This window comes from Entelurus aequoreus, linkage group LG23, assembly GCF_033978785.1.
Source record: "Entelurus aequoreus isolate RoL-2023_Sb linkage group LG23, RoL_Eaeq_v1.1, whole genome shotgun sequence".
Classification (NCBI taxonomy): domain Eukaryota; kingdom Metazoa; phylum Chordata; class Actinopteri; order Syngnathiformes; family Syngnathidae; genus Entelurus; species Entelurus aequoreus.
The window spans coordinates 13,721,512-13,735,274 of record NC_084753.1 but is presented as its reverse complement, the minus strand read 5'-3'; the positions used below and the strand labels follow the sequence as shown (position 1 = coordinate 13,735,274).

At 43.8% G+C, this 13,763-nt stretch overlaps 1 protein-coding gene across 2 annotated transcripts in view; it reads left to right on the top strand.

Annotated features, from left to right (window-relative positions):
- tcte1 (t-complex-associated-testis-expressed 1) overlaps window positions 1-13,763 on the top strand; it is a 35,990-nt gene that overhangs the window by 3,975 nt on the left and 18,252 nt on the right. The window contains exons 3-7 of one of the 2 annotated variants that reach the window (XM_062035106.1): window positions 8,710-9,107; window positions 9,254-9,461; window positions 11,101-11,157; window positions 13,430-13,519; window positions 13,595-13,702. In XM_062035106.1, coding sequence (XP_061891090.1) covers window positions 8,710-9,107; window positions 9,254-9,461; window positions 11,101-11,157; window positions 13,430-13,519; window positions 13,595-13,702 — 861 coding nt within the window. The remainder of the gene's footprint in view (window positions 1-8,709; window positions 9,108-9,253; window positions 9,462-11,100; window positions 11,158-13,429; window positions 13,520-13,594; window positions 13,703-13,763) is intronic. The other variant, XM_062035107.1, reaches the window with a different exon arrangement.

The following is a 13,763-nucleotide window of genomic DNA, read 5'->3' as shown; positions in this document are numbered from 1 at the left end:
CTAGAAATTGGCAGCGACAGGGCTCCGTCGCTGTAGAGTCCAACGCTGCTGAAGCACTTTGGAAGTCCGAGCCACTTCCTTACATGCGAGTTCACTAGCCTTTCCAAGCGAGTAGCATGGCTTATTGAGACCTCATACATAGTTAATGGCCACCGGAGTCTGGGTAGCAACCCAAACTGGAGGCACCAGAGCTTCAGTTTCCCTGGTAGTGCAGTGCTATTAATCTGCCTGAGGCCGTTAGCCGTGTCCTGCCGCAGTTGTTCAAGTTGCTGGGTGTCTCTGAGATCTGCATTATACCATCTTCCGAGGCTCTTGATGGGCTTCTCTAGGAGTGTTGGAATTGGTTCCTCGCTGATGTGGAACCGCTCACCTGTTAGTTGGCCTTTTATGATGGAGATGCTGCGTGACTTGCTTGGCTTGAAGTCCATCCGTGCCCATTGAATGTTTTCCTGAAGTTTCTGCAGCAAGCGTCTGGTGCATGGTTTTGTTGTTGTAATGACGGTCATGTCATCCATAAAGGCTCTAATTGGCGGAAGACGTAGGCCACTCTTGGTCCTCTCACCTCCCACTACCCACTGGGATGCCCGTATGACCAACTCCATTGCCATGACGAATGCCAGAGGGGAAACTGTGCAGCCCGCCATAATGCCAATTTCCAGATGCTGCCAGGAGGTGGTGTTTCCCTCAACTGTTACGCAGAACTGGAGATCCTGAAAGTAACTCTTGACCAGTTCAGTGACTTGGTTAGGTACACCAAAGAAATTGAAGGCCGTCCACAAGATCTTATGAGGGACTGACCCAAAGGCGTTGGCAAGGTCTAAGAATACCACATGTAGGTCTCTCTGTTCTTTTTTTGCAGTTTGTATCTGGTGCCAGATCATATTGGCATGTTCCAAGCATCCTGAGAAACCCTGGATCCCAGCTTTCTGCACCGATGTATCAATAAAGCTGTTTCTTTGCAGGAACGTAGAGAGTCTCTGGGCAAGGACACTGAAGAAAATCTTCCCCTCTATATTCAGCAAGCTGATCTGGCGAAACTGGCCAATGGATGACGAGTCCTTCTCTTTGGGGATCAGGATGCCTCCTGCTCTTCGCCAAGCTTTCGGTATCACTCACTTCTGCCATGCTACCTTCATCAGCTTCCAAAGGTATCTTAAGACTCTGGGGGTGTTCTTATAAAGCCTATACGGGATACCATTGGGCCCGGGTGATGATGCTGATCTTGCCTGCTTCACGGTCTTCTCCACCTCGCTCCATGTGGGAGATCTTATGTCCATTTGGTGTTCAGGTGCATGAATTGGTGGCATGTCGGGCGGGACAGTTACTGGCTCATGCCTCTGGCCGTCGGTGTAGGTCTTCCTCAGGTGCTCCTCCAGGTCTTTTATGGGCACTTTGAGGCTCCCACTATTCTCTTGCTCAAAAAAACCTTTGACAAAACTGTAGGGATTGCTATAGAAGAGGGTTCTTGTTCTTTCCTCTTGCGTTGTCGTCTGAGTTGCTCTGCTCTTCGCAGCTTTGTCAGCCATTGCTTTATTTCAGCCTGCAGAACTTCAATCCCCCCTCTTTCTATTTCGGTTGCCTTTCTCCATTGCTTCCTCAATTGTCTTCTTTCTTTCACCAAGCTGTCAATTTCACGCTGCCTTCTGGACTTTGGTTGGTTCGAGGAGGGAGGGCCTTTTTGCTGCCTTTGAGCCTTGCTCTTTACCCCAAATCTTTCGGCACCATAGCTGTAGATGGTGGCTCCCATGTTGTCCAGTTTTCTTTCAACAGGACCCTTCTGTTGTTCTAGAAGGAGGACCAAGTCTGAGTCAACGGTCTCCCACTCTCTCTTCTGGTTGGACTTGGGCCACAGGATCTGGGCTTTCCTTCCTTCCATCTTCCTTTCTGTTGCAGGCAGAGGTTGGCTGGGCTCAATGTTGGAGACTGCAGCTGGCTGCTGCAGGACTGGTGCTGGCTGGCTGGGCTCCGATCTGGAGGCTGCTGCTGGCTGTGGCTGGTTAGGCTCCAGGCTGGAAAATGCTAGAGGGTCTATGCGACGTTGAGCTTCTTTCGAGGTACTGATACCCTGAGGACTGTGGAGGTTCTCCTGCCTCCGGGCTTCACTCGACTGATTTGGCCTACTTCTTAAGAAGTACTGGTCAATGCGAGACACTTAGCTGAGCTTGCTGAGGCCTTTCCTCTTGCCTTGATGGATTTTAAGGCCCTTCGCTGTTGTTATTTTTGACCAGCCACAAATGCAGCTCTGCAGCGTTTGTCCTGTTGGCGGACCATTAGTTGTGCTGGTCGTTCTGTTCGTTGTCTGTTCCGTTCCGTGGTCTGTCACTGTGAGATCCGTCCGTAATGGGTCATCTTCCGCCCCCGCTCTCGCAGACCCAAGGGGTATTTTCTTCTTTGGCTTTTCCGTAGCAATGATGGGTGGAACCAGGAACGCTATGCAGCGCTGGGTCCTGCCGGTAGAGTTGCTAACCCACACCAGCCCCGTTGGGGTCTATTCCCTCCAGTCAGCAGTCTTTCCAGGCCGTCATCTGGTCTTTCCCTGATTGTCAGTTGCTCTTTCGCAGCGGTCACTGGATCTACTCCAGACTTCATAATTTGTTGAAAGGACTAGTTGGTATTAGAATGAGCAGGCTGCCGCCTGCTCTTCTCTACTTATAATAAGTCTCCTATTTTGTCAAAACATTTACACACAGTTTGGATTGTTGGCTGATATATCTTTTCTCTCTGTCGGGTTACACTATATTGCCAAAAGTATTTGGCCACCTGTCTTGCCTCACGTATGAATTTGAAGTGCCATCCCATTCCTAACCCATAGGGTTCAATATTATGTCGGTCCACCTTTTGCAACTATTACATCTTCAACTCTTCTGGGAAGGCTGTCCACAAGGTTGCGGAGTGTGTTTATAGGAATTTTCGACCATTCTTCCAAAAGCGCATTGGTGAGGTCACACACTGACTCTCAGTCTCCGCTGTAATTCATCCCAAAGGTGTTCTATCGGGTTCAGGTCAGGACTCTGTGCAGGCCAGTCAAGTTTCTTTACACCAGAGTCTGTCATCCATGTCTTTATGGACCCTGCTTTGTGCACTGGTGCACAGTCATGTTTGAAGAGGAAGGGGCCCACTCCAAACTGTTCCCACAAGGTTGGGAGCATGGAATTGTCTAAAATGTTTTGGTATCCTGGAGCATTCAAAGTTCCTTTCACTGGAACTAGGAGGCCAAGCCCAGCTCCTTAAAAACAACCCCACACCATAATTCCTCCTCCACCAAATTTCACACTCGGCACAATGCAGTCCGAAATGTACCGTTCTCCTGGCAACCTCCAAACCCAGACTCGTCCATCAGATTGCCAAATGGAAAAGCGTGATTCATCACTCCAGAGAAGTCGTTTCCACTGCTCTAGAGTCCAGTGGTGACAAGCTTTACACCACTGCATCCAACGCTTTGCATTGGACTTGGCGATGTATGGCTTAGATACAGATGCTCGGCCATGGAAACCCATTCCATTAAGCTCTCTGCGTACTGTACGTTGGCTAAATGGAAGGTCACATGAAATTTGGAGCTCTGTAGCCACTGACTGTGCAGAAAGTCGGCGACCTCATTGCACTATGCGCTTCAGCATCCGCTGACCCCTCTCTGTCAGTTTACGTGGTCTACCACTCCGTGGCTGAGTTGCTGTTGTTCCCAATCTCTTCCATTTTCTTATAATAAAGCCGACAGTTGACTTTGGAATATTTAGGAGCGAGGAAGTTTCACCACTTGATTTGTTGCACAGGTGGCATCCTATGACAGTTTAATGCTGGAAATCACTGAGCTTCTGAGAGCGGCCCATTCTTTCACAATGTTTGTTGAAACAGTCTCCATGCCTAAGTGCTTGATTTTATACACCTGTGGCCGGGCCAAGTGATTAGGACTCATACTTCCTTTTTTTTTTTTTTTATTGTCATTCAAATTTGAACTTTACAGTACTGATAAGAACGAAATTTCGTTGCATTAGCTCATGGTAGTGCAGGATAAAAAAGCAATAAGGTGCAGATATAAATAAATAGATTACTGTACAGATTAATATATTGCACTTTTGCATATGCATCCACGTTTATGGATGTATGTTATATTGTCTTTATATTCCAGCGAGTTAATCCATTTTAAGGGGGAATTATAAATAAATAATTAAATGATAAATGGGTTATACTTGTATAGCGCTTTTCTACCTTCAAGGTACTCAAAGCGCTTTGACAGTATTTCCACATTCACCCATTCACACACACATTCACACACTGATGGCGGGAGCTGCCATGCAAGGCGCTAACCAGCAGCCATCAGGAGCAAGGGTGAAGTGTCTTGCCCAAGGACACAACTGACGTGACTAGGATGGTAGAAGGTGGGGATTGAACCCCAGTAACCAGCAACCCTCAGATTACTGGCACGGCCACTCTACCAACTTCGCCACGCCGTCCCATTGAGGGGATTATTATGATGCATTCAAGAGTCTTACGGCTTGAGGGAAGAAGCTGTTACAGAACCTGGAGGTTCTGCTTCGGAGGCTGTGGAACCTCTTTCTAGAGTCCAGCAGTGAAAACAGTCCTTGGTGGTGGTGGGAGGAGTCTCTGCAGATTTTCTGAGCCCTGGTCAGGCAGCGGCTTTTTGCGATCTCCTGGATAGGAGGAAGTGGAGTCCTGATGATCTTTTCCGCCGTCCTCACCACTCTCTGAGAGACTTCCAGTCTGAGGCACTGCAGGCTCCAGTCCAGACAGAGATGCAGTTGGTCAGTAGGCTCTCTATAGTGCCTCTGTAGAATGTGGTGAGAATGGGGGGAGGGAGCTGTGCTCTTTTCATTCGACGCAAAAAGTGCATGCGCTGCTGAGCTCTTTTATCAAGAGCTCCGGTGTGTAGGGACCAGGTCATATTGTCAGTTATCTGCACCCCCAGGAACTGTGCCGTTGATGAAGAGTGGAGCGTGGCTGGACTGGTGCTTCCTGAAGTCGACGATGATCTCCTTGGTCTTGTCGACGTTCAGGACCAGGTTGTTGGTTCTGCACCAATCAACCACATGTTTCACCTCCTCCCTGTAGTCCATGTCGTCGTTGTCACGGATGAGGCCCACTACTGTTGTGTCGTCCGCATACTTCACAATGTGGTTAGTAGTGGACCTGGCGCAGCAGTCATGGGTCATCAATGTGAACAGCAGCAGGCCAGTAAAAACAGACAAAAACTGGATTTCCTGGCAAAAATTTGAAGTTTTGATAAGTCAGCAGAGGGAGTCGTATTGTTGGCGACCAGCACTGCAGGAGGGAGAGAAAGGGGTCCCTGGCCACATGAGCGCTGCGGTCGAAAATTTCTCACAAGAACTCAAATAAATGCCCCGTCTAATATCAAAACATATTTGGGGAGAATTATTGACAATGACAGTAATTTTTATTCTAAAATTAATTAAATAAATAAAAAAATGGGCTCAAGCAGAAACAGCGAGCAGTAGTTATTACTATCTACTTCACTAGTTGTATAAATAAGAAAAAGTCAGATACCGATAAAATTACGCAAATACTGACATACGTCAAAATGCCAATATCGATAATGGATTTCTATTCTTAACTCTGACCCAGTTTAAAAAGAAGTAACAGCAGTTGTAAAAATGGCATAAGCTTGCACTTAAACCTTCTATAATTTTCAAGAAGGTTGACACCAAAGTCTTATTGTAAAGCCTAGTTGTAAAGAACTAGTTTTGCAACAAAATGTCGCAAAATAACAAAGAAAAAGCAAAACAAGAAGACAGGAAGTTGGACAGGTTTGTTTAATTGGATGCTGGTTGGTACTGGTGATGTTGGTTGAGGTATGGAAGTGTCTCGGAGAGATGTTTTGGACTTGGTGGTTGGAGGAAATACCTGGAAAGAGTAAAAACAAAGCTAATGTGCAGAACTGTAACAACTACACAGGGATACATTTGATGAGTCAGTCATTGAATATTTGAGAAAATACTGAAAGCCAGGCTAAAATACACATGAATCTGTATAGTTTAATGCCAAGAAAGCTCTGCAAATGCCCTCTATGCTTTGAAAATGACATGTAGGAGCTGTGCTATGTATGAGGAGGTGTGGAGGGACAGAAAAGTATGTCTAGCTAGTGCAGACTAAGTATGGGTGTAGTACGGTATGGGGAGGGGCCGATGGATCAACCACCAATGAGAATCGGACGGTTTTCGTTAAAAAAGTGTGTGATCAAGCCATCATCAATTAATGGCGGTCACAATCGCCAATCCTTTCTGGCTGACGCTGTGGGGTTTTTTTGGTCCCCCGGTTGACAGGCAGCCAGCAGTGTGGAGCGACTCCCCTAGGTTAATAATTTATTGTGCCATAATGGCACGCAGTGGTGACATTGCTGGTAATATAAGCCGAGGCGCATGTGAGTCAACACACACACAGAGCACTTACAAGTGGACACAGAAGAGACGTATTTTGGGCTACCAACTAACGATAAAAGTGAAGCAACAATCAAGCATCACTCTGTAAGCGGTGCTTTGAAATACAGCTAGCTACTGGTTAATGTCCGTCCAGTGTTTTAGCTATTTCTAAATCAGTAATTCTCGCCTCCATTGCGTCAAATAAACTACGGTTCTTCTTACAAGTATCATCCCTGCAAGACGAGGAATAGCTAAACATACTTCACTGCAGACTGTAGGAGGATACGATCCCTAACAGCAAACTAGCGCTCCTCAATTTAAACAAATGGATGGATCTATACAAATATCGATTGTAATGATACAAAGTGCAAGTGCCCTTTATAGTCGATACTACAATTATTACATTAATATTTTTTATTACCAAAAATCTTTATTATCTTTATTATACATGTGTATAAACTCAGGAAATACGTCCCTGGACACAGGAGAATTTTATGTATGACCAACCAAGTATGATCCTGTAACTACTTGGTATTGGATTCATAGCTAAATTTCTCTCGTGACTCAAAGCACTTTACATAGTAAAACCCAATATCTAAGTTACATTTAAACCAGTGAGGGTGGCCCTGGGAGCAGGTGGGTAAAGTGTCTTGCCCAAGGATACAATGGCAGTGACTAGGATGGTGGAAGCGGGGATCGAACTTGGAACCCTCAAGTTGCTGGTACGGCCGCTCTACCAACCGAGCCACACCGGTTGGTGGAGTGATTCTTATTATAGTCGTGAACACAGACAATCTTTTTATAGCGGTGACAAGATCATTTCCGTGTCTCCCTGTGTTTACATTGGGGGTGTGCTGTTTCATTGCTTCTCTGCTCCCTGTAAATTTATTCTAGATCATAAATCATGCCTCTCTCCTGCACATTAGATGTCTGAGCAGATAATCCGACAACCAATTTAGGACCTGGAACTGACGAAAACGACACGAAAAGCGCTTGTTCCCCCGCTCCCCTACCCCATTTTTTTGTGAGGATTATGAGTCATGAGCCAAGCAGTCGGCATACTAATGACAGCAGACATTGTACAGTGAGGGATGTTTTATTATGTTTGTTGGCTCTCATAAAGTCTGCAGTGAGTAATAATCAGTGATGAAGGGAAAAAAAAGCGTGATGCGTTTTTTAAATTAATGCTTAAAATGATCAAAATATGTAAATATTAAATCATTACGTATATACTTACATCCTGTATGTAAAACCCTAACGGAGGTGTTTAGATGTTTTTTAGGGGCTCTATATAGCCAGAATTGAATGGCTCTCATAGGCTCCATTGTAAGCAGACTTTTGATCGAATTTATGTAATATTTGGAATGCATTAAAAAAAATCCATCCGTCGTCATCTCTTTCATAATAATGATTGTAAACGATAGGCAAAATTAAAGTGCAGTTCCCCTTTAAGAGAGTAATAGATGGTAGTTATTGCGTTTTAGTTATTGTGTATTATTGTTTTGCTAAACGATTGTATGTAATAAACTAGAATAAGGAACTAGTTCAAATATTGTGTTGCTTTTGGTAAATTGTCAATAGCGATGTACAATAAAATGTACAGTTAACACGTGTGATCGGTATCGGCCAATTTCACTCATGGATGATTGGAATCGGCAGCATAAAACCCTGATCAGAACAGCCCTCGTACTGTATGCTAGTAGTGAAGTGAGCAACAGATTTGGGAAAGTGGAAGTTCACCAGGGATATGCTCAGAGACCCTTATTGTTTGCAGTAGTGATGGACAGGCTGACAGATGAGGTAAGGCAGGAATCACCGTGGACGTTTGCGTATCATCGTACTGTAAAGGGGAAGCAGGTAGCAAGTGGAGGACAACCTGGAGAAGTGGAAGTACACACTAAAAAGAAGAGAAATGAAAGTGAAAGCAGGACAGTAGTGATGCGTGGTTCAGAGACCATGGCCCTAAACAAAAGACAGAAAGCAGAGACGAAGAGGGCAAGATTGTCTTTGGAAGTGATAAGAATGAACGAAAGCGTACATGTCAGAGGTCTGGTGTTTTGGAGACAAAACGGAGAAAGCAGCAGACTGTAGAAGGATGTTGAAAATGAAACTCTCAAAAGAAAGCCAAAAGAGCAGATGTATGGAAGTTAGAGAGGACGTGATAGCTGGTTTGAAAGAAGAAGAGAACAGGGAGAGATGGAAGACTCATTGTGGTGACCTCATCTGATGGAAGGAGCTAAAAGAGAAGAATAGGCAAATTAAGCCATTTTGTTTTTGCTGTATAAAGTATGTCTTTTTTTCTTTTGTCATCACTCAGAGTATCAATGGTGTGTGGGTGAATGGCTGCCGCATACCCATCCAAGAAGCCCACCCCCTTAAGTTCGGCGACTCCATACAACTTGGCGTTCCTGTCATCGGGTCCAAAGTGGAGTATGACTACACGCTTGTGCAGCGGTCGCTCAGAGAAATTAGGCACAACTTGGCAAAGAGCGAGCAAGAGGGCGCAAAGGTCAAGAAACCGAAGAGGAAGTTGACACAGGCCGAAGTGGAGCCATCCACTTCAAAGTCCAAACGGCACCGCTGCTCGTCCGCAGACAAGTCCTTGGCTCAGTCGTGCCCGCAGCCTCCGGTCAAGCCCGAGCCGCAAGAGAATGAAGAAACCAAAGTGACCTGCGGTGCCCCAGGTGTCACCCGTGACATAGACGACTTAGAAATGTACGTGTGTGTTTGTCACCAGTAACACAAGCTCCTTTCGCAATGTCCATCAAAGCCTGGAATGTTGCGCCTTTTTTCGAACACTGTGTCGCTGGGTCGTGTGAAAAGCACACACAAGATCAATAAATCCGCATTCCCTCTCGCAGGTATAGCCAGAACATCTTGATGTTGAGGGAGCAGGTGGATAACACCCAAAGGCAGGTCGCCACGCTGGAGGGTGGGCCCCATTCCAGTGACCCGCACAAGAGGGAGCGGGTCAAAGAACTGCAAGGGCAGCTGAAGACGTTCTGTGCCAAGATGCAACAAATGGAGACTTTAGAGGGGTTCTTCAGTGCAACTAAGCGGCAGATAGAGGTGAGAGAACAGTGCCAGCAGAAAGTCAATAAAAACTATTACGTTTATTGACAAAAAATGAAGAACACAGATACATTTCTTGTTCTCAACGCAAGAACTTTGTGCAATGGAGTCCACTAAAGCAGGGCTGTCCAAAGTGTTTTTTATTGGCCTGCGACACATTCTAAAGACAAGATAAAAACATCCTCTATTAGAACATTTCACAAAAAACTAGATAAGTGCAGTTTTGGTAGAAATCGCGTGTGAACGCCAAAATGTGCAAGCCAAACTTAAATGCCATGGTTAAACATGCTAACAGTTACAATGCGTCAAGTACCACTACCAAGTCATATGACTATGAAGCACTCGCATATAAAATTTGCTAAAAAATAGTTAGCATGCTGATGTTGGCATGTTAACAAATAGCATGTATCAAGTACCAAGTTATATGCCAAGTTATATAACTCTGAGATGTTTGTCTGTAAAACTGGCTAAAAAAAGTTAGCATGCTAATGTTAGTATGATAATATGCTAACATTAGCATGCTAACAGTTAATATGATAAATAAATGATAAATGGGTTATACTTGTATAGCGCTTTTCTACCTTCAAGGTACTCAAAGCGCTTTGACAGTATTTCCACATTTACCCATTCATACACACATTCACACACTGATGGCGGGAGCTGCCATGCAAGGCGCTAACCAGCAGCCATCAGAGGCAAAGGGTGAAGTGTCTTGCCCAAGGACACAACGGATGTGACTAGGAAGGTAGAAGGTGGGAATTGAACCCCAGTAACCAGCAACACTCCGATTGCTGGCACAGCCATTCTACCAACTTCGCCACGCCGTCCATATGTGTCAATTTATGACTTTGAGGGGTTTGTCTGCAAAATGGGCTATAAAAGTTAGTACGCTAATGTTGGTATGCTCGAATGTTAATAATGCTAACATGTCAAGCGATATGTTGTATGACTCTGAGCTGTTTGGTTGTAAAATTGCTAAAAAAGATTGCATGCTCGAATGTTAATGTTAGCATGCAAGCAATCAGCATGCGTTGAATATATTTTGTGATAAATTTTGACACATTTTGTAATAACTAATGACATTGCAAGGTTATTACAAAATGTGGGTGATTTACTTTTACTTTTTATTTAACAATTTTGTGCATGTATCAAAGTAACATATTAATCTTAATTAGAAAGCATTTTAAGAATCAAGTTTGGCGTTTTATTGGTCTATCCTAAATCAAATATAAATGTATTGATTTTGATGGTGACTGTATTTGCAAGCAAGCGACAAAAGCTACACTGATGTAGTACTACTGACATGAAACTGACCAGTGCACTGAAAAGTTGGAAGACACACTCATGCTATATGCGTTGTTATGCTGATGTTGTACACATTTTTCAATAGTACATTTAACTTTTGCAATATGTAGTAGTTTATTACAAAATGTGCCAAAGTTTTTTACAAAATGCGTTCGAGAATTTTATTACTTGATGAGGTGATCAAGTATTACATTACATAATGCACTATTATTACAGATTGCGTTGTCGATGCTCAGCTTTACTTGAGATTTATTTTCAATTATTTTCAAAATGCCATTGTGTATTATCTGTAATCATGCTAATTGATGTTATGCTTCTCTTATTGGTTCAGAAAACACAGCAGGTAGAGGACCTGATGGAAAAAAAGTTGGAAGAAGCCTTGCAGGAGGTAAATACCCAACAATTACATTAAGGGTGTCATATAATGCAAAACCAACTTTTCTTGTCTGTTTGCAATTGTTGTGTATTTAGATTCCCCACTAGTGCCAAAAATGCCCACAAACCATGGAGGCTTTGTGAAGATATTCTTAAAACAATGTTGCTCTGTTCCAAACAAGCAGTTTGAGTTTTGCCAATATTTGTGATGTGGTTCATTTGTTTCGTCAGTTTATATCTTCATATATGTTCGAGGTTTTCCTGGACAACGCTGCACAAGTCTCAACTTTTTTATTTTCCATAGCGTCAGTTGTAGTCTAAACGAAAATATGTCCAAGGTGCAACCCGATGACCCAAAAAGCTCTCTTAGTGGTTGTAGTAACCAGCACAGGTCACTACACAAACACAAACTGCCGGCCTCATTTGGAGAAGTTTAATTTTCATGACAATGTACCTACTCGAGAGTATCTGACGCGGGGCCAAGCAAGAATTGCGGCCGGAAATGAAAGCACATAGCCTGGCAATATACAAAAAAGATTTAGCAAAACTACATTTGATCGCGGAAACAGTTCCAAAAATTCATGGGAACAGTGGATACGATGAACCGATAAATCCAGTAACAGTAGATTGACAAATGTAATAATATTTGTAATAATACGTTGGTGAGCTAGCATTGTTAGCTTGCCCGGACTGCATGTAGATGAGATAAACCTTGCATAGAGCTGCAAATTCTTTTCAAATAAAGTTAAAGTCCCAACTATTGTCACACACACACTAGGTGTGGTGAAATTATTCTCTGCATTTGACCCATCCCCATGTTCACCCCCTGGGAGGTGAGGGGAGCCGTGAGCAGCAGTGGTGGCCGCGCTCGGGAATCATTTGGTGATTTAACCCCCAATTCCAACCCTTGATGCTGAGTGCCAAGCAGGGAGGCCAATTGTATAGTCTTTGGAATGGCTCGGCCGGGGTTTGAACTCACGACCTTCCAGTCTCAGGGCGGCCACTCTAACCACAAGGCCACTGAGCAGGTGGGCGATACATATATGGTATATATATAACAGGGAGACAGACATTATAATAACACATAGTCTGCATACTTACAGCTTTATGGACTGTGCAGGAGCCACACTTGCCACACTGGCTAGTTGTGTGTATGTTATTGGCAACCTAAGCACTGCACTGATTGGTTGTTGGTTGCACTGTGGGTGTGGTGTTTTCATTATATTAAGCACATACACGTGCGGTGTGGGCGGCATGAATAGTGATGACAGGGTGAGCAGGGGAAGAAACTTTTAGTGGACCTTCGTCATCTTTTACAATCTTTTACGCTCATTATTACAGTCTTTTCCATTATTTTGGCATATTTGTTATTTAGTCATCTTCATTATTCATCATACAAAGCAGGTGGCGGTTTACTATCACCTATGGAGCAATAAACACCCCACTAGAACATACGATCAGTCTGATGCGTCATCGTCATCCACCCCCTTGTATCAGCCTGACGCGACGTTGGAGGAACTTTAGATTCATACGACGCAGCAGACTGAAAGGCGTAGAGGGATAAAAACAGCTAATAAAATCTAACTTTCAAGATGCTTTCATCTCCTCAGTCCAAAAGTGTCTTCTTTTTGCTAAAATTCTCTGCTGTTCCATTCAAAGCTAGTAATAGTAATAATAGTAATAGTTCTAATTTATATCTGTTGGGACGCAAGTGTACCACTAATGCTACAACATGGCTGACAGGGCCAAAAAGAAGGCAAAGGGGTCTTTTGTATCTAAATAAAAAAACCCTAAACCGCTTGTTTCAAGAGACAGTCAGAAAGTGAAGCGAATATGCAAAATTTGGACCAAGGCACCACCATGACATATTCTGTCAACCCCAAGGATGGATTTTGCTAAAATTCTCTGTTGTTCCATTCAAAGCTAGTAATAGTAATAATAGTAATAGTTCTAATTTATATCTGTTGGGACGCAAGTGTACCACTAATGCTACAACATGGCTGACAGGGCCAAAAAGAAGGCAAAGGGGTCTTTTGTATCTAAATAAAACCCCCCTAAACCGCTTGTTTCAAGAGACAGTCAGAAAGTGAAGCGAATATGCAAAATTTGGACCAAGGCACCACCATGACATATTCTGTCGACCCCAAGGATGGATTTTGATGCAGATTAAAATCATGATATGACCCCTTCAAGGAAAATGACCACATTTAAAACATGTGATAACTCATACATTAATTGCTGAATTTACATTTGTGAATTTGTACTCCTAAATCCCCGCCAATCAGCAAAAGAAAGTAATAGATGAACTCGCCCACTCTCGGAAAAGCTTCGAGGAGATAATCCTGGCCAAGGACAAAGAGCTTGAAGTCACAAAGGTGAGCAGTCACTCCAGCTTTCTTTTTAATATGATGTTGCATCTGTATTGCATCTCATTCCATGTTTGGTCCTAGGAGGAGAAGGAAAAGGCGAGAGCCCAGAAGGAGGAAGTTGTCACCCAAGTGACCGAGGTCTTGGAAAACGAGCTTCAGTGCATCATTTGCTCTGAGCTCTTCGTTGAGGTGCGAGTCACAAGAACCAGGCTGCCAATCAAAGAATCCCAAACAATGCAAAGGTTTCTCA